The sequence below is a fragment of the Ceratotherium simum genome, chromosome 24, assembly GCF_057802395.1.
Source record: "Ceratotherium simum simum isolate JZ-2026a chromosome 24, ASM5780239v1, whole genome shotgun sequence".
In the NCBI taxonomy this organism is placed as follows: Eukaryota; Metazoa; Chordata; class Mammalia; order Perissodactyla; family Rhinocerotidae; genus Ceratotherium; species Ceratotherium simum.
The window spans coordinates 27,720,455-27,742,882 of NC_141923.1; the positions used below are offsets into that span (position 1 = coordinate 27,720,455).

The following is a 22,428-nucleotide window of genomic DNA, read 5'->3' on the forward strand; positions in this document are numbered from 1 at the left end:
CCAAGCTCCATTGTGTACACTATGCACATATAGTAAAGAAAAAATGTGATATGAGAACACAGTGAGAGAGTCTGCAAAGTGCTGAAACAGCATACCTGGCAGCTGCTAAAACAAAACTTCAAAGATTTATTTGGCTTCTTTGAAAAGCCATCCGGCAGGACCCCACCCACTCCCCCTGCTAGCCACAGCTTCCCTGGGAGCTAGTACACATAACCACTTCCGCATGTTTGGCTCTGTTCCCCAGGGCTATAGCAGCTCCATAAGCCAAGTCAGAACTGCCAGCCAAGCAGGTGGGGGATGAAGCCTGGGATAGAGTAGGGAAGCACGACCTCTCCCCAACATTTAGACATGGGCAGATCTCAGAAAATAAAATGATAATCCTGATCTGCTTAAAAAGCCCCTTCCTCTCAGTCAACCCAACTCTGATTAGTTAGACACTAGTCATACAGAAACTCTGGGCTTTTTAGATTCCCAAGGGATTAGAATATGCCCCTCCTTGCACCACAAATTAGTTCAAGAACAGCATCTGTGGTAAATCTCTAGAGCTAAACAAACGAGGCCTGGCATCTACAGAAGAGCCTAAGAGGATAATCAAGAATATGCCTTTCTTAGAAACTCATTCCTTTGTATTTTTTTAATCCACCAACCAAGTTTGGGTCTTCATCACATCTTCTGGGTCAACCATCTAGTCCTGCACTGCCCAATATGGTAGCTATGAGCCACATGTGGCTGCTGAGTATTTGAAATGTGGCTAGTATGACTGAGGAATGAATTTTTCATTTTATTTACTTTTAATTAATTTAAATTTAAATATTCACATGTGGCTTGTGACTACCATATTGGATAGCATCAGTCTAGTCACTTCTTCACCAAATATTTACCGAGCACTTTGTACAGGGAACTAAAGGATATAAAGATGTGGAAGACTTGGTCTCTGCCCTCAAAAAGCTTGCAATCTAATATGGGAGGTAAGAAAAGTATATAAACAACCATAACATAAGGAGGAGCGGTAAGTGTCATAGCAGAGGTAAACAGATGATATTAGAACTTGGAGTAGGGAGATGGTGGCCTGACATTATACATTCCCCATGCTAACCAGTCAGGTAGGAGATGCCAGTAAGTCTATCAAACAGTGAGGAGAAGGACAGTGAGGAGAGAGGAACTACTATAAAGAACACCAAAAAGCTGAAACATCACAGAAACACATATTCAGCAAACACTGCAACTTACTAGTCAACCAATGTGAAAAGGCTGGAGTAAAGAGATAGCTATCCTATGCTGGGCTGTCAAAGATGGTGGATGCCCCTTCACTCTCAAGTATCTTCTAGCAGTGGCTATTCAAACTACTGTGAGTTGGCGGGGGTGGGGGAGAAGAATGGTAAAAGGAAGGTTCTCTGCCTTTTCCTCTTCTTCTACACACTGCCCAGATGGGGGAGACCTCTTACTTGTAGGGCAGTTTTTGGTTTTGGATAACTATAAAGAACTGAATAGGGTCCAAAGAAGCAATAAGGACCTGATGACTTGGGAAGAGGGGTGTGTGAGCTCTAAACTCAATGAAGAAGAAATAGGGCTTTTTTCCTACTGTTCAGTTCACCAGGATAAGAAGAGCCACAAAGATCCATTCTCTAGAAATTAAAATCGCGCACTTAGCCAGAGCTTCCTCTGAACTATATCTTTTAGGAACATGAGTCCAGTGGGTGGGGATTGGAGGAAGAGAAATCCTAATGACAGCTGCTTGGGAGATCAGGGAAGACTGTGGAAAGGCTGAGCTGAGCTGAGCCTTGGAGGAGAAAAAGGCTTGGACGTGGGGAGATGTAGGTGAGGAACAGGGTGTCTGTTCATTCATTCTTTTTTTTTTTGTGAGGAAGATTAGCCCTGAGCTAACATCTGTTGCCAATCCTCCTCCTTTTGCTGAGGAAGATTAGCCCTGGGCTAACATACGTGCCCATCCTCCTCTACTTTATATGTGGGACACTTGCCACAGCATGGCTCGATAAGTGGTGTGTAGGTTTGCACCGAGGATCTGAACCTGTGAACCCTGGGCCGCCGAAGTGGAGTGTGTGAACCACTACGCCACCCCCCCCTTCATTCTTTTATTTAATATTTGTTCTCCATTTTTAAGCACCTACTGTTTACCAAGGCACTGGGATACAATAGTGAATAAGACAACTTACACTTTTGTGAAGGAGTGACAGTAAGTAAACAATAAGCTAATAGGACAAGTGCTATATAGAATGGCATGTGCAAGGATGTAGTGATGGTAAAATATACTTATTTTTGACCCACTGAGTTTGGCTGGAACTGAATGTGTGAAGAAGAATAAAACTGGAAAGGTGGATTGGGGCCAGATGCAGGTGTTCACCTTGAAAAATCAGCCCAAGTTATTTTTTGTTTTTCTTTTTTTTGTGGGTTACATTAGAAGATCTTTTTATTTCTTCCCTAAAAATTGTTTTAATTATCAAAATTAACAAAATATCAATAAAGAAAATCTTTAGAAGAAATAAAACCAATTAGAAAGCTTAGACTTGAGAGGCAGAAGCCTAATTGTGCCATATTCCCAAGCTGCATTCTCCAAATTATCCTTAGCAGTAATGAAGTCAATATTTTGCTCTCTCTGATGTTTTTCTATAATTTAGTTGTGAACTGGAGGAAGGCAGAAAGTATCATTAATGATGCTTTATAAGCCCCCAAACCAACTTCTAGACCTTTTAGTTATATGAACTGAAAAATCTCCTTTACAGTTAGAGCCACCTTGATTTCAGTTTCTATCACTTGAAACTCAAAGTGTTTTGACTAATACATTATTTCTAACAGAAACACTCAGCTTCAGCCAGACTGGTTCCCCTTCACTGTCCCTTAAAAATGCCTTAAACACCCTGTACCTCATCTTTTTTCCTTCACCTATCTATAGCCTGTACATAATCCAGGACCGAATTAAACCCTTCCTCTGCAGAGCCCTATCTTTCCATCCACCTTTATACCGTTTCTAAATTGTGAACTCCTCTGAACCATATACTCCTTTTCAAGCACCCACTTTGTATTTCACATGCAAAAAAGAAGTAAACATACAGGGTAGTATTCTCTAGACTCTCATAGATCCTCGCACAGTGTCAAGCACAAAGTAAATGTGCAATTATCTCTTAATTGATGAGTATCAGCCTCTTTGCCTATCCACGCCCCATGTGCCCTTCCAGATTCAGCTCACACCCGCTTCTCTTCTGTGAAGTTTTTGCCACTCCTCTAGCCAGTGATCAATTTCTCCTCTGAACTCATCCCACTTACAGCATAATCCTCTTATTCAACAATTAAGGACATATTGTTTTACAGTACTTGATTAATAATTTAAATAACTGGTAACTTTCCTCCTTCAGGACAGAGACCCTGTCTACTACCTCCTTCAGAGCTCAGCCTAGCGCTTATAGTGCCTTGCATTTAGAAGATATTCAGTAAATGTGTGTTAACTTTTTTGGGATAACATTCTTTTAACAACTACCAGATGAAGCCATTTCCCAGCTGGAACATTACTTACTATTAGTTTCGCCTTTCCTCTTTTTCAAATATTTCAATATACTAAATATTTGGTGAAAAAGGTAACAAAACTCTTCTTTTGGGGGCTTGTATTTCAAATGTCAGTGTTAGGTTCAAGCGGCTAGCGAGATATTTGAAAGCACCAATAATACAGGCAGATTCTTTCACCTACTCCCTTTTCCTTGGTGCAACCCAGTGTAAGAAGAACATAATTTGATTTCCTCTCACCTTTAAGTACATCCCATTTATTAATCCTCTTTATGGTTTCCTTACCTGCTCTGCCAGAAAGCCTGGTTTTCTCACCTAAATCCTTCTAGACTGTAGTCACATTACTGAGATGCACTCATATTTCATTTTTATCACAGAAAGATAGTAAAACTTATTTTTAAGAACCAGGCCAAACGTGGTATTGATTATTGGCTTTAAAGCTAAATTAACACGTCTTAGCCTGATAATTCATGAAAGCCAAAAAACATGCCTTTACTGCCTCTGAAGCATAAGAATAGTCCAATTAGGACAGGAGTTCTACTGTTACTTATTATGAACACCCACACCTGCCATATGATGCGACATTTAGAATTCCTAAGCTCTCATATACTGCCTCTCTCCCACCTCTAGCCTTACTCACATCTCCCAAAGAACATTTGGTTCCATATTGAAATGACCTTTTTAATTTTACTTCTGTTAAGTTATCTTTCTTAGCAGCATTTTAATGGTCTGTAATAAAAATTTTAACATATGGATACTTACTTCACAATAAAAATAACATAGACCTCAGTACTCTGATCAGGTATCACTGCTTTTCCCACTGTAACACTGTACGACCCTGCCTGTGAGTGATGCCCAGTGGTATCTGAACTAGTGCCACCTAAGTGGTGTGGCAATACCATTTCCTAAGCAAGCCTAATTTTATGTTTCTCTCTTTTCTGGAAAGGAAACTAAGAGTTATCAAGAACCTACACCAAAACCAGAGCCTACACTAAAACTTTGCTCCTCAAAATGGCTGCAAGGGTGAGAGAACCTTTACTCCTTTTCAGATACTACAAGTCTACTGTTTTCCTTTATTAAAACATGGACATAGGGAATTTTTTTCCTTTTAGCCTCTTTAATCCTAGGAATTTAAAAAATAAGGCATTGATTTCTTAGTTGTACTTGGTCAGTAATATGCTGAGAGTCTTTTAGCAGAAAGATGTGTAGGAGGGGAGGGTGGGATCTTCAGCTAAAGATTCAGGGAAGCCAGCTGGTCTTCCTTCTAAATTTGTTGAGTCAACATTAAGTAGGCTTTAAAAATGGATCATCAATGTTTCTCTACAGGAGTCAGAAGGAAAGATATGGTGTTTTTTCACCACTGTGATTCTTTCCAAGCTCTTTCAAGGCTGGTAAACAGAGTTAACTTGGAAAGACAAAAGATGACAGAAAAACCATGTGAGAATTAAACTGAATTATAAATTAAGTAACTCTGATAGAATTTCCTAATTCTAGAAAAGGAGTCTCATTCAGCTTAGTACATGGATTTTTGTCATTTAGGCCTCTTAAAACCAAAATAATCATCAATTGTGGATAGATATAAAATTACAAAGTGAACAGTTAAATAAGATAAGGTCTTGCCTCTAACAATGATTCTGTATGTGTGTGTGCACGTACATGTGTGCACACGTGTGTGTTAATCCTAAGGAAATCTAAGGTGGTTTATCTTCAACTTTGCAGGGGAGGTGAAGAAGCAAATTAAACTGGAAAAATGCTACGCTGGCAAACCACAAAGCAAGTTGCATTTTATTTTGGATTGCAGATAAGAAAAGATCCACTTCTTTCACTCCTGATACTAGGCCCAAACATTCTCAAACTTACTTTGCCTAGGCCCTGGTGTGATGTCCAGCCAGCTATCTCTGACACATTTCCTAAGTTTACCAAAATTCCTTCAACAGGCAAAAGCCCAACCCTTCTGGCCTTGGCACAAACAACTACGGCACTCAGCTCTCTTGGTGAATAAGGAACTGTAGAATCTGTCACAGAGCTTGAACTGACACACACTACAACCCTTGAGAGGAATTTCAGATAGAAGTACAGGCCTTTATCACTCGTGTGCCAAAGAAATGTTTCACTAAAGAAGGAGGAGTGGTGAGAGCTAAGACTTAGGAGGAGGAAGGTCAGGTAAACTTTATTTTATGGGAAAGAAGGAAGGAGAATAAGGAGTGAAATATCACTGCTACAGAACTCAGAACATGAAAGAGTTTTTTTTTTTCAGGCCCCCCAAAAAGTGGTTTCTTTTTGTGATTGTGCTCTTTGGCTAGAGAGTGTTGTTTATATAACAGGATAAAGTACAAAATTATAAGCTCCAAACTCCTCCAGAGTAAGCTCTCCCAAAGCTCGACCCCCGGGATGGATGGAAAATATGAATGTTTACTGGCTGGAACATCAAGCTGCAATGGAAATTTCAACATTCAGAAGAAGATAGCAGAAAGGAAGGGCCTGTTGAGTAGAAAGAAGTCGCCCTTCAACAAAGGGGTCAAAGAAAAGGAAGAGTCTCCTGTTGGCCGCACTCTGATGCCTTCCCTTCCTCAGCTGGAAAGGCCACATCTCTGTAACTCAGGTCCAGGAGCCCACTGCACACAGGTGATGCACAGCTTCCTCCAAACTAGATACTAAAAGAAGTAGTGTAGCAACACCATATCCCAAACAAGTCCAATTTTAAGTTTCTTCTTTTTTTTTCCGGAAGAGGAACTAACTGTTATCAAGAACCTACACCAAAACCAGGCACTATACTGGCTCCTTTCACATACACAACTCAATTAAATCTTATAACAACTTAATGAGGTAGGTATTATTATCTGCATTTTTAAGCAGATAGGGAAATTATGGCTCAGAAAAGCAAAGTTAACTTGTCCAAGGTCACATACTCAGTAAGGCAAACCCAGGTCTGTCTGACCGTCAAGTCCCTTCTCTTTTCACTACACCATGCCATCTTCCTAACATGGGTAGAAGGCCCCCTTTCCTGTAAAGTTAACATGCTTTTAAAGAAATGGAAGCATTTTAAAGACTAAATTCAGAATAATTCTCTTACACAACGGCAGAAAATGGAAGGAAAACCTTGCCATTTTGGTCACTGAATAATTTTTGCAGACCTATGGGGCTCTCTTTTAAATCCTTACATACGCCTCTTCTTTTTTCTATCGTGGTAGAAAGCATAACCTGAAGTTTACCATCTTAACCATTTTTATGTGTACAGTTCAGTAGTGTTAAGTATATTCACACATTGTGCAAAAGATCTCCAGAACTTTTTCATCTTGCAAAACTGAAACTCTACAGCATTAAACATTAATTCCCCCTCCCCTCTTTTCCCAGCCCTTGGCAACCATCTTTCTACTTTCTGTTTCTATGATTTTGACTACTTTAGATACTTCACATGTGTGGAATCAGACAGCATTTGTCCTTTTGTGACTGGCTTATTTCACTTAACATAATGTCCTCCAGGTTCATCCATGTTGTAGCATGTGACAGGATTAAATCTTTACATACTCTTCTCTTTTACACACTCTTTCTTCTAACTGCCTGTGCCATAAAATTTAGATCTTTGTTATATGCTGCCTGACACGACTTTCTAATTGATCCATGTGTATATGGCTCCTTCTCCCCACTAGATGTTAACTTCTCAGTGATCAAACTCCATGTCTTCAAAGTCTTTTAGAACCTACCCAGCATCCAGCACCCAGCACTACACTGAGAACATGGAAGATACATCCTTGACAGTAATCTCTGTGAGATCAGGGACTATCCTGTTTTATTTATCAGTACTTCCCAGTGTCTAACATAAATACCTGACTCATAGAAAATGAATAGGTCATATTTTTTAAAGAAGATAACAAACTCAATATTTCTAAGGACTCATTGAGAATGAAAAGATGGGAAGTCAGAGACCTGAATCTTCAGCAACATTTCTAAGAAATAATCTAAAGGAATGGAGAAAAGTATTAGCTAAACTAGAATCAGAATCTCTGAAAAACTTGTTCCTAAAAAGTATGTAAAGCAGGGTACCAGACTCTATATAATTTATTACTGAAGAGTAAGTGGGCAGAGGGACAAGGTGACACGAAATATGGCCCAAATTTCCAAGATTTGGTGCTTCACTGTCCCCAATTCCCCAGAATAGAATTCAATGTTCTGACACAGAGATGTTCTCTGGAGTGGGGGCCAGCCAGGCCAAGCAGCCCATGCGCAAGAGGTCTTGCCCTGTCACAAAAAAGAGGAACAAACTCATGGCTGTGCTCTCAACCTCCCCCACCTTTAACATCGAGGAACAGACAAATCCCCAGGTTGCATACTTGAAAAAGCCAGAGATGGATAAAAATAATTCAATGACAAATGCTGGAAAAACATACAAAGGGGCAGAAGCCAGACATTCGTGGGATTCCCTGACAGCTCGATCCACAAGGAAGGGCTGGACTGGAAAAAAACAGGGCCTCAGGTTCCTGCCAAGCCGTCTGAGGCCCTGTCCTTCCCAAATCATTCCAAGCAGCAGCCAAGACTTTACAGTAACCCTTCCAGGTCTCATAAAGAAAGATGCACTGTGAACCCACTGAGCGCTCCTCACCTAGGAAATACTCTGCCTGACGTGGTCCAATTCCATGCAAGGCTGGCAGAAATGAGGAGATGCCTCCCTCTGCACATCAACCCTCAGCTCCTAACGACTCCTGATGTGCCCAGAAAATGGATAATTAAAAGGCAGCTTGAAAAAATCCTACCTATCTCATTGGCTAAAGAAAAGCTTAAATACCCAGGTATCAACATCTAGAAACCAAATACGATCCCTTTAAGAAAAAAGAGGTCATGAACACTTGGTACCTGCATCCTGGAGGCTCTATTGTATAATTCAAAATTGGCCTTGCTCAGAGGCACACCTCAGGCTTCTAAACATGTGACTGTATTTGGCCCTGATTACTTTCTCTTCTGGAGAATGGCCTGCAATTAATCTCACTTATTACCTCTGAAAAGTAACAACAGAGGAATGGCTGGCCAAGTCCAACTCCAGAGTGTCTAGGGAACTACAAGCTACATGGCCAGGCCTCAGACTGTCTGGGCAAGTCATGGGCTCCTTGCCTTCCTCTCCCACAACAAAGCTTCAACAAGGACTCCAGACAGACCAACGGAACCAAGGGATTTGAGGAGCTGGGCTGAGCTCACACTGACCCAATGGGAGACGACAGCCCTGAGGCTACATTTGGGGTTGTTTCAAAACAGCGGGAGAAGAACAAGGTTGTCTGGTGAAAACTTGTGTGATCCATAAAACTGAGAACAATAGCAACACCACAGGGAAATGAAAAATAACACTATTTGCAGAGTTCTCGTGAGTCACCAGTTTTCATTCCTGTGGCTACCAAGTCACTGAATCCTCCAATATGAAGATGAAAAGTACAGCCAGCAATGGATTCTCTTTACATCTCGTTGCTCTTTACAGGGCAGCCCCTAGTTTAGGGAATTATCAGAGTTTATCAGCACTGGAATCCTCTATTGCTTCTTCTATTATAGAAGAACTAATAAGAATATATTTTATTTATTTAGCACCCACTTCCAGGGAGATCAAAGTGCTTTCAGGGCAATCTAAAAGCTCTCAAAACAGCCCAGTTTATACGTTAAGTATGCTTACCCAATAAAAAGATTCAATGAATAGTTTAGGGTCACTTAGTGTCAAAACCAGTAATAAAACTCACATCTCTAAGCTACTAATCCCATATTCATTAAACTTAGTCACCCTTACTACTAAGGGAGGAATAGCAAGAGACTAAATAAATATCTAAAAAACGTGACTTACCACATAAAAATACAAATTGGGGCAACGGTACTGTGGGCATGCCTGCTGGAGGGCTGGCTAGGGCCCACCATCATAACCAGGTCTGGAAGGACCTCGGAGAATTCACTTAGGGCTGCTTTAGGGTGGGTACCTCTGGGAATTCCACATGGAACTAAAACTCCCAAGCTGAGCCTCCAGGCTGTCCTAGCAACCAGAGGTTACCTGGGGGCAGAGGAAGATTTCCCAGGGCTACTTGGGACTGGAATGGGACCTGAAAACTGGCCCTTGAAGAGCAGGTGAAGAGAGAACTGTTGTGGGTACAACTGGAAAAGGAAAAGAGCAGGGCACTTCGTGGGGCTGCTTTCTTGTGCCAGTGACTCTGAAGCCGATTGTATGATGTGTCATTCTACCACAGCTCACCAGCACAGTCTGGCTGGGAGAAGGCCACTCACAGTGCCGGACTCTAGGTCCTGGCTCTGACCTTGACAGATCCCTTCATCTGTGTCGCAACACTAACAGGTGCTGCCAAGAGAAGGCTCTAAACCCAGCCATAATTTTTATTAAAAAAAGTTTTCCTCATTCCATCTACAAGTATAAAAAATTCCAAAACTCTACGTCTCCAAAATGTGTAGTTTTGACATTTTGTTTATACTATGGAAAACGGTTGTAGCCTTGTCATATAGATAATATATCCAAGATTGCAGTGAAAATGTTTTCCATAGAAACAAGGCTCTGACTGTAAAAAGAAAACGGAATATTTGGAAATATTTTATACGGAAAATAAGGCTCTATGGTATAAACAGAATTTCTTTTTTACGACTTATGTTTCAGGAATGCGGTTACTCTGTAGATTGTAAATCACCCAACGACAGACTTCTCTTGTGAAGAGAACTGTGGGGGAGGATGTTCTGTCTTAAAAAGTCCTGCCTCCCGGTCTTCAATTCTTTATAATTCTCAACTGAGATGACTCTTTTCACCCTTGACCACAGTGAGTACTGGTATGGGGACACAGTACCCAAGCATGAGGTAATGTGCTTATGTTTATGTTGCTTCCTGGGCAGAGTCTGCTTCCCAAGTCAGTTCCCTAAGTAATAATTCTAACGCCAACAGATTCTTTGACAACAATTAGGTATTTCCTCCATGCCCAAGTCTTCGGTCACCCTTCCCAACCTCACAGCAAGACAGCATATGAAGAGACAGCTAGCTGGCAGAGGCTGGAAGTGCTGGTAAGGGGTGGGGACGCGGTGGGACACATGTGGCAGAGCTTCTTTCTTGGGAAGGGACAATATCTCAGCCGGTCAGAATACTTCGTCCTAACAGTCACGTTCCCCTCTAGCTCACTTAACTCAGGGACAGATGCAAGTAAACCCATATTTAATAGCCACTAAAACAAGATGTACTGGGAATCCAGTTCTTACATTTTTTATACAGGGAAACTTAAAATATGGATTGAGACTAGAATTCAATACGGTGGTTTTTTTTTTTTTAATTGAGAAATTGCTTACTTTATATCCAGAATCTATTTGGTTTTTACCCTCTGCCACTTTGCTCAACTACTTAAAGGAAATTTCCTTCCCACTTCCCAAGTGAATGTTGTCCAGGGAGGCTGTGTGAGTTTAATTACATAACGTAGATGGAAAACATAAAAAAACAAATATATCCTTCAAAAGAAAAGAGTCTAAAGTTACTGAAACATAATGTAGTACAAGGTATAAAAAAGAATTAGGAGATGAGGAGAAAATGTCAAAAATTAATACATGAAAATGTTGAAGAGAGGCAAGGATTAAGTATGGTATAAGTTCTTGCTCTTTCACTCAGAAGTGAATTTACTGAACTGTATCAGAAATTTCCTTTTCATTTGATTTGTCCATAAACTGTCTTACAAGTAAAATGAGGCCCTATATTCAAGCGCCAGAGGATTGGGACACATGAGGAAAGCCACGTCTTACTGGTGTCTGGCAGGGAGCTCAAGGTGGGATAGCTTGCTTAGGACCCAGGCCATCCCTGTGTGACCCAAATGCTAGCTCCATGGCCCTTCACATACCTGCTTCCAGGAGGGCTGGAGTGGCTCTCAGGAGCATGGGAGTCTGACTGTATTGACCATGTCGGGCCACTAGGACTGATCACAGGCCGAAGGGTGGGGGGAGTTGAAGCACTGCTTCTGTTTATGACGCCACTTGTCAAATTCAGGTTTGTTACCTAGAAATGAAGTGAGGGAAATACCTGATTTTATGGAGTTTTAGAAAAGTACCATTAAAAACATATGGGGAAAAATCAAATAAAGTCCAGAAGATGCTGACTCATCTGAGATGAAACAGTGGCTGTGACAAAGGCAGACATTAAAGGCTGGCTTCTGTGCACATCGAAGAGTGGAAGTGAGATGCTGGTGTCAATGTAAGTTAACAAGTATTTATTTTGCTCCTACTATGTGCAAAGTGCTGTACTGTGCTGGGCGCTATGAAATACAAAGATGAATAACAAAAACAGCAAGTATTTACTGAGCATTTACTCTGTGCCAGGCAGGGTCCTAAAAGAAACTAGGCAAACTACTTAGCCTTTCTGGCCCTTGTTCCTTCATCTGAAAGTTCTAAAAGCCCAATAAATTTTAGTTATAAATAATAATTATTATAATATACAAAAAACTTACTGATTTAGAAAGAAAAAAGATGCAGTCAATAGAAAAATGGGCATTGACTTCAATACACAATTTGCAAAGAAAGAATATAATTAGCCAATTAAACATTTAAAACTAATCATTTGCACTGGCAACTAAAGAAATGCAAATTATAAGATACTACTTTTGTATGTTACATTGGTATACCATAATAAAAAACATAATACCTAATAAAAGCAAGGAGTGATATTAGAGAGGTACTCATACTTTTTATGTGACTATAAATTGGTAGAATCTTTCTAGAAATAAATTTGGAAATATATTATTAAAGGTATTAAAATAGTCGTACACTTTGGTGCTATAATCTAACTTCTAGGACTACACTAAAAAACAACTGCAGATGGATGACTAATGACGGTGACTATTATAGCAACAGTTACTATTTAGTAGAACTTACAATGTGCCAAGCTCTTTGTAAATGAGTACATTATATGCATCTCATTTAAACTGTCATAATTCTATTTGTAAGTACTATTATAATCCCCATTTTACAAAGAAGGAAACTGAGGCCTAGGAATAAACGGCAGAACTGGGATCTGAACCACGGTCTTTGGAAATTTGAAGCCTGTGTTCTTACTCACTACACTATCCTGTAACAGATTTTGAAAACAGGCATTGATTTTAATATTGAAAAGGAGAAGATCTAATGGCTAACAGTATTGTTAAATAAATTTTGCTCTATCCAGATAAGGGAATATTATGTATCCATTAGAAATTTTTGAAAAATACTTAATGATATAGGAATGTGCTGATATCTCAAGTTAAAAAAAAGTCACAATATGAAACTGTATAGAAAGCAGATCCAAATTTCCTTAAACGCACACACACACACACACACACACACACACACACACACAGATACACACTCCTAAAAGACTAGAAATAAAAATCCAAAACGTAAATAGCATCTATTTCTGAATGGTGACTTATTTTCTTCCTTACACTGACCTATGTTTTCCAAATTTCCTATACTGCCCATGTATTACTTTCATAATCCAAAAGACAAATCTTAAATTATGAGAAATACAGATGTGAAGTGATAAACTCAAAACCTGGGTGGTGAGAGTAGAATCAGAAAAGAAAGGATGGTTTGAGAGGCATTTCAAAAGAACATGTACAGAGGATGCTGAAAAGAGGGAGGATGCAAAGCTGAACGCAGGGAGCTGAGTGTGAGACACTCACTACAGGAGAGCAGGGTAAGGAGATGTAAATTCCCAGAAAAGTGTTCTCCTATAAAACATCCTAAGGACCTAATAATTTTGACATTTACAAATAGAAGAATTCTGGATTTTTAAAAAATCTGAGATTTCTGAAAGAAAAAAAAGTAATTTCTAGCAACAGTATATAGTGAATTCAACAAGTGAAAACAGCCCAGGGCTGTGTCTTCACACCAAAGGATCCAAATATTTTTTTTGGGAAGAAAGCCATTTTCCATAGGTCAGGAGTGATTTCTGGTGTTTGCGGAGGCTGGGCTATGGGACACTCAAGCTGTGCCCTCCAGTATGGACCTGTCTTTAGAAGAAGCCTCAGGAGTCAACCTTGGCTTATCATTTCTGACCCCCTTCTGCTGCTACCAGGGAGAGAAGAAAGATACACGCTGACTAAAGGACAGAGAAGATATCGTTGGTAGAGTATGGAAATATTCTCTGGCCCCTAGTGCCTTTGAAGCGCCTAGTCCTTCCTGTACCCTAGAGGCAACAGGTTCTCAGACAATCAAACAGACACCCTGCAGGACTGAAGTCATTCCCCACCCCCACCCTGAGCCCTCCTCCTTCCTGCTCTGATCCCTGGCCTTAAACATCAGGCCTTTCAAATCAGACATGAGCTTGCAGCTTGTAAAAATACTACAAAGTGAGAAGGTCTTTATGATAACTAACAGCTTCTCCAATTACCGCCTCAGGTCAGCTGTGCCAAAAAACCAATGAAAGAGGCTTATTAATAATTTATAGTGGAGCAGCAATAAAATAAACAAAATGTACACACTTTACCATGTTTAGCATAAACTGTATAGTTTGAAGATTAGTGAATGGGAAAGAGAAAAGATATCAGATTTGATAAATCTTCTCTCTTTTGGCAAGGCTGCCTCTAATTTAAACATCATCATTTTCATCATAATAGCTAACAGTTACTGAATGCTCACTCTGTGCCATCTATCAGACGTCCTTGCATTATCTTGATGTGCAGTATCTCATTTAACCCTGAGCAGGTCTTTTCAGTAGGTTCTATTGTTACCCTCATTTTACAAGAGGAAACTAAAGTCTAGAGAGGGTAAACAACTAGACATAAGTCATACCTACTATGTGGCAGGGCCAAGATTAGAACAGGGAATGTTCTTCTCCAAGCGCATGTGCTATATACTTTTTCCAAACAATATGTTTTAACATTTGAGTCTTTACAGTAGTAGTGTCAGGCACCTATAAGTGAGGTTTTATACCTCACTTACTCCTTACCCATTACTCACAGAGGTAGATACTATTTACTCCATTTCAGAGATGGAGAAACTAAGGCTCAGAGAGGTTATGGTAAGTCATCTGCTCAAGGTCACATAATAGTTGCAGAACTGGGACTCTTTTTTTTTTAAAATCCATTTTCTAGTTTTGAAACTAGTAGGGAAACATTCCTACTTACCCTTAATTATTAGAGATTTTTGAAAATATAATCAGATACAGACCTCAAATTCTGAAAACAGTGATTATACAGGGATTGATTTATGCCAAACTATACCAACTTTTCCTTAAATTTTGTTTCTCTCTTGTTATCCTTCAGGAGAAGATATTAAAGAAGCAAAGAAAAACCAACCTCAATCAGTTTTGTTTCTTTTTAGCAGGTATAGTAAAAGGTGGCATGAACATGAAACTAATTTTGGAATCTTGGTGGGTTTTGTTTCTTCACATAACATCCTTTCCTTATTTCATGGATAAACTAAGAACTGGCAGCTATTCTGATTTCCTTCTACACAAAAGCAAAACATCATTGCCAACTTATTTTGAGAAATAGCAAAAATGGGCCAGCCCTGTGGCGTAGCAGTTAAGCGTGCGCGCTCCGCTGCTGGCAGCCCGGGTTCAGATCCCGGGCGCGCACCAATGCACCACTTGTCAGGCCATGCTGTGGCGGCGTCCCATATAAAGTGGAGGAAGATGGGCACAGATGTTAGCCCAGGGCCAGTCTTCCTCAGCAAAAAGAGGAGGATTGGCATGGATGTTAGCTCAGGGCTGATCTTCCTCAAAAAAAAAAAAAAAAACAAATAGCAAAAGTGACCACTACTTAAATGAGAGATTACATAATGAATAAGAAAACTTGTGAAGCTTCTCACCTGTCTTTTCAAAGGACTCCTGCTAAAAAAAATAACCTGTCTCTATTAAATAGTACCAACCTACCCCTCTAAATATTCTATTCTTACTTCTGTGGTTTTGTCTAGAAGACACTAAGCACCTATGCTATAACCACTCCCCACTCCCCAGCTTTGCCTTCCTAGAACATACATTGCCAAAAAATAATCAAACAACTTGGGGCTCACTTAGACATGGCCTCAGAATCTTCTTTACACAGTCCTCCAGGCAGCCATCACCAATCAATCAGAAGAGACAAGGGGGATGAATCTATTTGCAATCCCTCTTCTACAACAGTGCTATCCAATAGAATGTACTGTGACAATGGAAATGTTCTATAATCTGCACTGTCCAATACAGTAGCTATTAGCCACATGCACTTGAAATGCGGCTGGTGTGACCAAAGAACTGGATATTAAACATTATATAACTTAAATTTAAAAAGCTACATGCAGGAAGTAGCTACCCTATTGGACAGCACAGCTCTAGAGCCTTGACCAGATCTGGCTGAATCTTATATGTACAGATTTATGCCTTGCTAAAGTTTGGTGCAAACAAATTATCTCTAGATTAAGTGAATTAAGAAAGCCTTTAGTTTTTCCTCTCAGCTTCTCAGCTTTTTCCAGGATGGGCAGGAGTCACTGAACTAAAATAGACCCAAGCATCACTTTTGACCCTAGAAACACCTTGACTAGGGAAGACCTAAGGGCAGGGCAAATCTCCCAGCATTGGACCAGACCTTAACAACCTCTACAAGCCAATTAGGGTTCATATTGGAGGTTTCTTCCCTAGCAGGACAGAGGATGAAGAATATAGCTGTCATCAGGCTGCACCTGCTTCTCTGTCCATCTGTATTTCTCCAGGTAACATCACAAAACCAGCTTTGATCAGATGGAGCGAAAGTGGAAAACGGTATTTATATATACTTGATTTGCAACAATGATTAACGTTTCACTGCTAAAGAATTTTAAACAAGGGTAGGCTTACAGCACAAAAAGACATAGGACCAGGCACAAAATAGGTGGCTCATCATTTTGTTAAGAGTATTACGCTATTAAGGTGAAGGTTGTAGCCACTGGGCTAGTCGGCTTTTCTGGGCTAATAACCAGAATCTATGCTACTAAATCTAGGCTGGCAACTTGTGAATTCATGCCACAGGTCACACAGAATCTGGAAGACAGATGGGATAGTTTAAATAAAACCCATTTTAATTACTGAAACTATGACTCAAAGAACATGCCTTATTGATAATGGACATCAAAATCTTTATGTGCAAAAGTCAGTACACACATGTAGGAACCTTATAAGTCTATGTTTGGACCTCTAACGTGTTCTACCATAATCAACTTTTATGCAAATATGAAACCTTTCAGGTTCCACTACAATAACAGTAATAATGACAACAAAATCATATTAGCATTACTGATGGCTAAATTTAATGAACAGTTAGTTTTTGCCAGACATTGTTCTAAGCACATTATATATATATAAAACTCATTTAATCTTCAAGACAATTTTGTTACATAGGTACAATTATTGCCCTCATTTATAGATGGGGAAATTGAGATTGAGAGGTAAAATAACTTGCTCAAGAACAAATAAGTGTTACGTGTCAGCCCCTAGCTTCAATTCCTGAACTGCCCAATGCAAAATCTCCCAATCTTGTAGTTTTAACCACTGTTACTCCCACTGTCTTGTATCATTGAGCCTGGAACTTACAATTCCACCTGCGGACCAGAGGCATCTGCACCACCTGGGAGCTTGTCAAAAATGCAGACTCTCAGACCAGCCTCAGCCCCAGTGGACCAAAATCTGCATTTGACAAGAGCCACAGGTAATTCACCTGCATCTTAATGTTCATGAAACACTTGTTAAGGGGAGGGAGAAAAGGAAAGAACAGGAAAGAGGAACCATTCAATGCTTCTCCATAAAGCTCAGAGGATCTTCCAAAAACTAGTAGAAATGTCCTTAATGGGGTGAGGAACAAGATATAAAGCAACAAAGGGGAAGGAGTAGAGAAAATAATTCTATGAGGAACTTTAAGGTTTTACTATTTTTCAGTGTTGTTTGGATACTCAAACATTAACAGGAGTAACCATTCAATATGCCAAGGATGCAAAAATGGATAACACGGTTTAGAACAAGCTTCAGAAAATTCCAAGTCTACTTGCTATCCTGCCATGAGAAAGAGTGGTCATTAAAAATAAACCAAGACATTTAAGCCTCCAAACAATCAGCTTGTTAAATATTCTTCCACCTCCGCCTTTCTTTCTCTAGCTGGTTAGCTAAGTGAATGACTGCCTGTGGGAATCTAGTCATGGGATCCCACCACTGCCTGAGCCTTGGGGCCTGTTGGCAGATATTTCACCCCTTGTCCTCCTCCTCCTCTTCCTCTGCTCCCACTTTCCTGGAGTGGCTTATCCAGAGGTTCCAGTCCTGTTCCCTTCCTCATGTCCACTGCCACGGTGACCTAAGTGCATTTTTTCTTTTAGTACCAAAACACTGTTTATTTTAGAGCCAGCCGTCCGAATAAGGCAGGTGAGCAAATATCTGAATGTGTGGGGTAGGGACACATTGCATGCATTCCACCTAGACAGGTGTTTAAATTACAGCGGGAATAAATACAGGTGATGGATTGAAAAGGGGGTAGGAGAAACAGAGAGGATGCCAATTTCCGGCGGCTGGCCCGCCCAAGTGTTACTGCTTGTTACGGCTGTTTGCTAAAAGTGGCGCTGCTGCCAGCGCTATAATTAAAATATGATGGTATTGCCCTGATGGCTTCCCAGAATATACCCACCACCTACCCAGATATATAACCTTTTGGTATCCAAAGAGGATCTGGAGACAGGCCTAACTAGATCACTGTTGCTCTAGTTGGCATCCTCTAGAAATGCCACAGTCCTGAATGCTCAAAAGAAGTCCAAACCTAAAGATATTGCAATAAATATTTACTGTATTGCCTATCATAGGCAAGGCCTTGGGTAAAGTCCTAAGGGTATATACAGATTAAAATGCAGCTCCTGCCCTCAAGCTATCAAGGAATGTGTACTCTGTTAAGTAAGGCAAGACATCTAGACAAATAGCAGTATTTAAGGCCTCCAGAATGTAGTAAGTGCCATAATAAAAGTGCTAAGGAAATTCAAAGAAGGTATCTGAGCTGGGCCTAAAAGGATAGGTGGGAGAATTGGTGTGCGGGGCGGGGATGAGGGGAGGGTGGTCCCTAGGTGGAAAAAAAAAAAGCATAAGTTAAAATGCAGGGAGAATGAGAAACAGACAGGAGTCTAATGTGGCTAAAGCTTAGAGCAACAGAAGATAGGAACAGACAGAAAACCAATTTGGAGAGGTCCTTGAATGCCAGACTAAAGATTCTGCCCCTGATCAAGTAGACAACAGCAAGTTTGCTCAAGGGTTCTGATAGAGAAGTGCTATGTCAGAACTGTGCTGTGTGTGGTAAACCTAGTTCTGTTTTGTGGGATGGGTTGAAAGGGGCTAATAAGGAAAGTTCAGATTGTTTTTATTTTTTTCCAGTTTTATTGAGAAATAATCGGCATATGTCACTGTATAGGTTTAAGGCATACAGCATGATAGTTTGATTTACATATACTGTGAAATGATTACAATAGGTTCAGCTAACATCTATCTTCTCATATGGATATAATAAAAAGAAAAGAAAGAAGAAATAAAGGAAAAAAAATTTTCTCGTTGTGATGAGAACTCTCAGGATTTACTCTTAACAACTTTCCTACATATCATACAGCAGTGTTAGCCACAGCCATCACGTTGTATATTACATGCCTAGAAAGTTGGGATCAGTTGAGAGTCACAACAGTCAGGCAAGAGGTAATAAGGCTGGGATGCAGGACACACTACTGCTGGTCTCCCCTTACTTCCCTCCCAGGCTAAGGAAGGGTGGTGGACCTTGGGACTGGAGAACTGCATTTGTGATCTGATGATAAAAGAAAGCTCTTGAGTTCATGTGCTCATTGTTCACGTTTTCTTTTAGGATTAGTCCTCTTTTGGATTACATCTTCCCATGCAGCTGGTAAGGCAAGATGGAGCTGCCTGCCATATAAGAAGGGAAGGTCAAAGAGTGGGCATCTGAGGCCAGCTTTTTTCTAGGACCTTATGGGAAAATGTGCCTTTCCTTAGATTTATCTTTTCATGCCTCTCCTCAACAGTAAAATGGTTTGAGGATCAAGATTAGGAGGTGGGTCTGATGGGCCGGCCCCCTGGCTTAGCGGTTAAGTGCGCGCGCTCCGCTGCTGGCGGCCCGGGTTCAGATCTCGGGCGCGCACCGACGCACCGCTTCTCCGGCCATGCTGAGGCCGCGTCCCACATACAGCAACTAAAAGGATGTGCAGCTACGACATACAACTATCTACTGGGGCTTTGGGGGGAAAAATAAATAAATAAAATCTTTAAAAAAAAAAAAAAAAGGAGGTGGGTCTGGGGGGAAGGTGCCAGGAGGCTGACTACATGGCTTTGGTCTAGGCCTTAGGCCTGGTAGGCAAAAGACACTGGATCATATACTGTCTAGCTCAAGTCACCAAAGCTAGGGATTCCACTCAGGAGTTTGGAGCCAAAAACCTTAGAGTGATTAAGAGGAGGCTTTGGCCTAGAGGATCCTCTCTGGTGTCTTCTCCTGAAACTCAAGGTAGTGACAACGGAATCCTGGATCCAGCCCCAGCTCTGTCTGCATCAGTGTTTAATGAGCATGTGCGCAGTAACTTCCAGCTCCACCATGGAACAACAAAACCAAACAAACTGACATTTAAAGATGGTGAGGTTTTAGTAGATATTTGAAAAAACAACCAGGTTAATGAAAAAATTAAGATGCCGGTATCCAGTGTGGAAGCCTCGAGTCCTCCACCAGATCAATCGTTAACCAGCATCTGCCTCTGTGTACACATGTGCTATCGGTCCCTAAGGACAAGACACTCTACTCATAGCAGACATAGAATTCTACATTTTGGGCCGGCCCCGTGGCTTAGCGGTTAAGTGCGCGCGCTCCGCTGCTGGCGGCCCGGGTTCGGATCCTGGCCGTGCACCAACGCATGGCTTCTCCGGCCATGCTGAGGCCACATCCCACATACAGCAACTAGAAGGATGTGCAGCTATGACATACAACTATCTACTGAGGCTTTGGGGGAAAAATAAATAAATAAATAAAATCTTTAAAAAAAAAAGAATTCTACATTTCTATAGATACGGTTTGTCTACAATGTAGTGGCAAAACCCCTCCTCTGACTGGGGCCTGTAGATTTTCACATGACTTTTACCTTTCTTAACACAGTACCAAGGTTTATCACTGTTGCTTGGGAAAAACACAACCAGAAAATAGATATACACCTATGCCAGGAGAGGCAGGGATTATCTCCAACCTGGAAATTGAAACATCGGAAGCTTGTTCGGTGTTTCATCATTGGCCCTAGGAAGGTCCTTCAAACCACTTCGTCACAGCAGGATCCTGAAATCTTGTCACTACCACCTTGCACTTGCCAATGTTAAACTTACTTTTCATAAAAGACCTTCCTCAGCTGTAAAGGATCCTTGCCATTAAACTGCTTTAAGAGTGCAGTGGTACAGTTGAAAGAACTTCATGTCATATTTTGTATTGTAATTGCAGGTTTATTTGCATATCTTGCCCACAAATTACATGCTCCTTTAGGAGAGGGACTGTATCTTATTCACTGTTGTATCCCCAGAGTGTAGCCCAGCAGGCACAAAAGCATTTATATAGTGAAGGAAGTGGGTCTTATCTACTCTCGAACATACACACTCCCTCTCTCTCCGGCTAGCAGTTAGTTTCACAATGAGTAGAAAAGTGATTAATGTCACTGCAAGGCTAGCAAGGAAATGAAAGGTTCCAAATTACCCCTTTTTGCGTAGACCACAAGGGAGGGCCTGCTTTGGAAGTAAGGGAAATAAAATAATCAGTGACTAAAATGAGAGATAAGTGTTGCTCTTGCTAGTACCCTGAATAATTTTAGAGATGATTTCTGCCTGGTCTTGAAGCCTTGGGCAAGGTCCTCAAAGGGGTGAAATAATAGCTTTGACATACAGATTTTGGCCCCTGTCTGCACAATGCGTATATTATACGTTTCTTCTTGGCACTGAGACTGCAAAGGGCTAATACTCGATTTGAGATTCGCTGAGTGAACCTTAGGTTCACTAAGGCTGTTTGCAAATTTCATGTCCCTTATTTGTCAAAATGGAAATGGAAATTCAACATTAGCTTAGCACGTGAGCAAATCGGTGGCATAGCATTCCCAACGCAGCTTACAATCTTGGCTAGCTCAATTTCCTCATTAGAGCACGGTCCACAGAATCTTAGATAATTCTCGTCTGATGAGGTCGAGAGATTAGGTTTCACAAGATCATTTTATTAATTCAACAAATATTTATCAGACACCTACTCTGTGCTTGGCATTCTTTCAGGCATTGAGGATAGAACAATGAAAAAATAAAAACAAATATCCTTGCATTCATGGAGATTACAGCCTAGTGGGGGGGGCATATCACAGAATGTGTGATGCAAAGATGATCACAAATTTGGAGCAATCATGTTTGGCCAAATTATTGATATTAAGGGCCATATGCTATCTAAAAGTTTTCAGAGGTTTTTAACTTGGAGACCATAGGTCCAAAGGGCATTAAAAGGAAGCCTAGTTGGGGGGTGTCTATGAACACTTTGAAATCAATACAGATTTCTAAGTTTGAATGTACATTTTTTTCAGGAAAAAGAATATAGTTTTCATTCAATTCTCAAAGGGATCTCTGACTCCAAAAAGGTTAAGAATCACTCAGACTGATATAAAGATAACTTTATCCAAATCTGCATTCATACTGTCCTCAGAACTACATCAATACCCTCTTGAGAATAATGCTCTCTGTGTCATTCATATCCAAAGGCTGGATCAATTGAGCATGCCACAGAACTTTTCATTTCCCTGACCATGGGGCTCTAAATGATTTGGAATAAGGAAATGCTGTGGCTAGTCCTTCCTGACTTATTTTAGTATATGTTGCTAGAACAAAAGGCAATCCTTGAATAGGAAACACCAGTGGACCAAGATCTGTTTCACTGAAAAGAAAAGGAAAACCGAAAGTGC

General features: G+C 40.6%; 1 protein-coding gene across 16 annotated transcripts in view; it reads right to left on the minus strand.

Annotated features, from left to right (window-relative positions):
* The window catches only part of TTLL5 (tubulin tyrosine ligase like 5), a 300,941-nt gene that overhangs the window by 131,855 nt on the left and 146,658 nt on the right, over window positions 1-22,428 (minus strand). For 15 of the 16 annotated variants that reach the window (XM_087448166.1, XM_014784427.2, XM_014784432.2 and 12 more), the window contains one exon: window positions 11,358-11,512. The exons of the other annotated variant lie outside the window; for it this stretch is intronic. In XM_087448166.1, coding sequence (XP_087304292.1) covers window positions 11,358-11,512 — 155 coding nt within the window. The remainder of the gene's footprint in view (window positions 1-11,357; window positions 11,513-22,428) is intronic. 16 annotated transcript variants of the gene reach the window in all.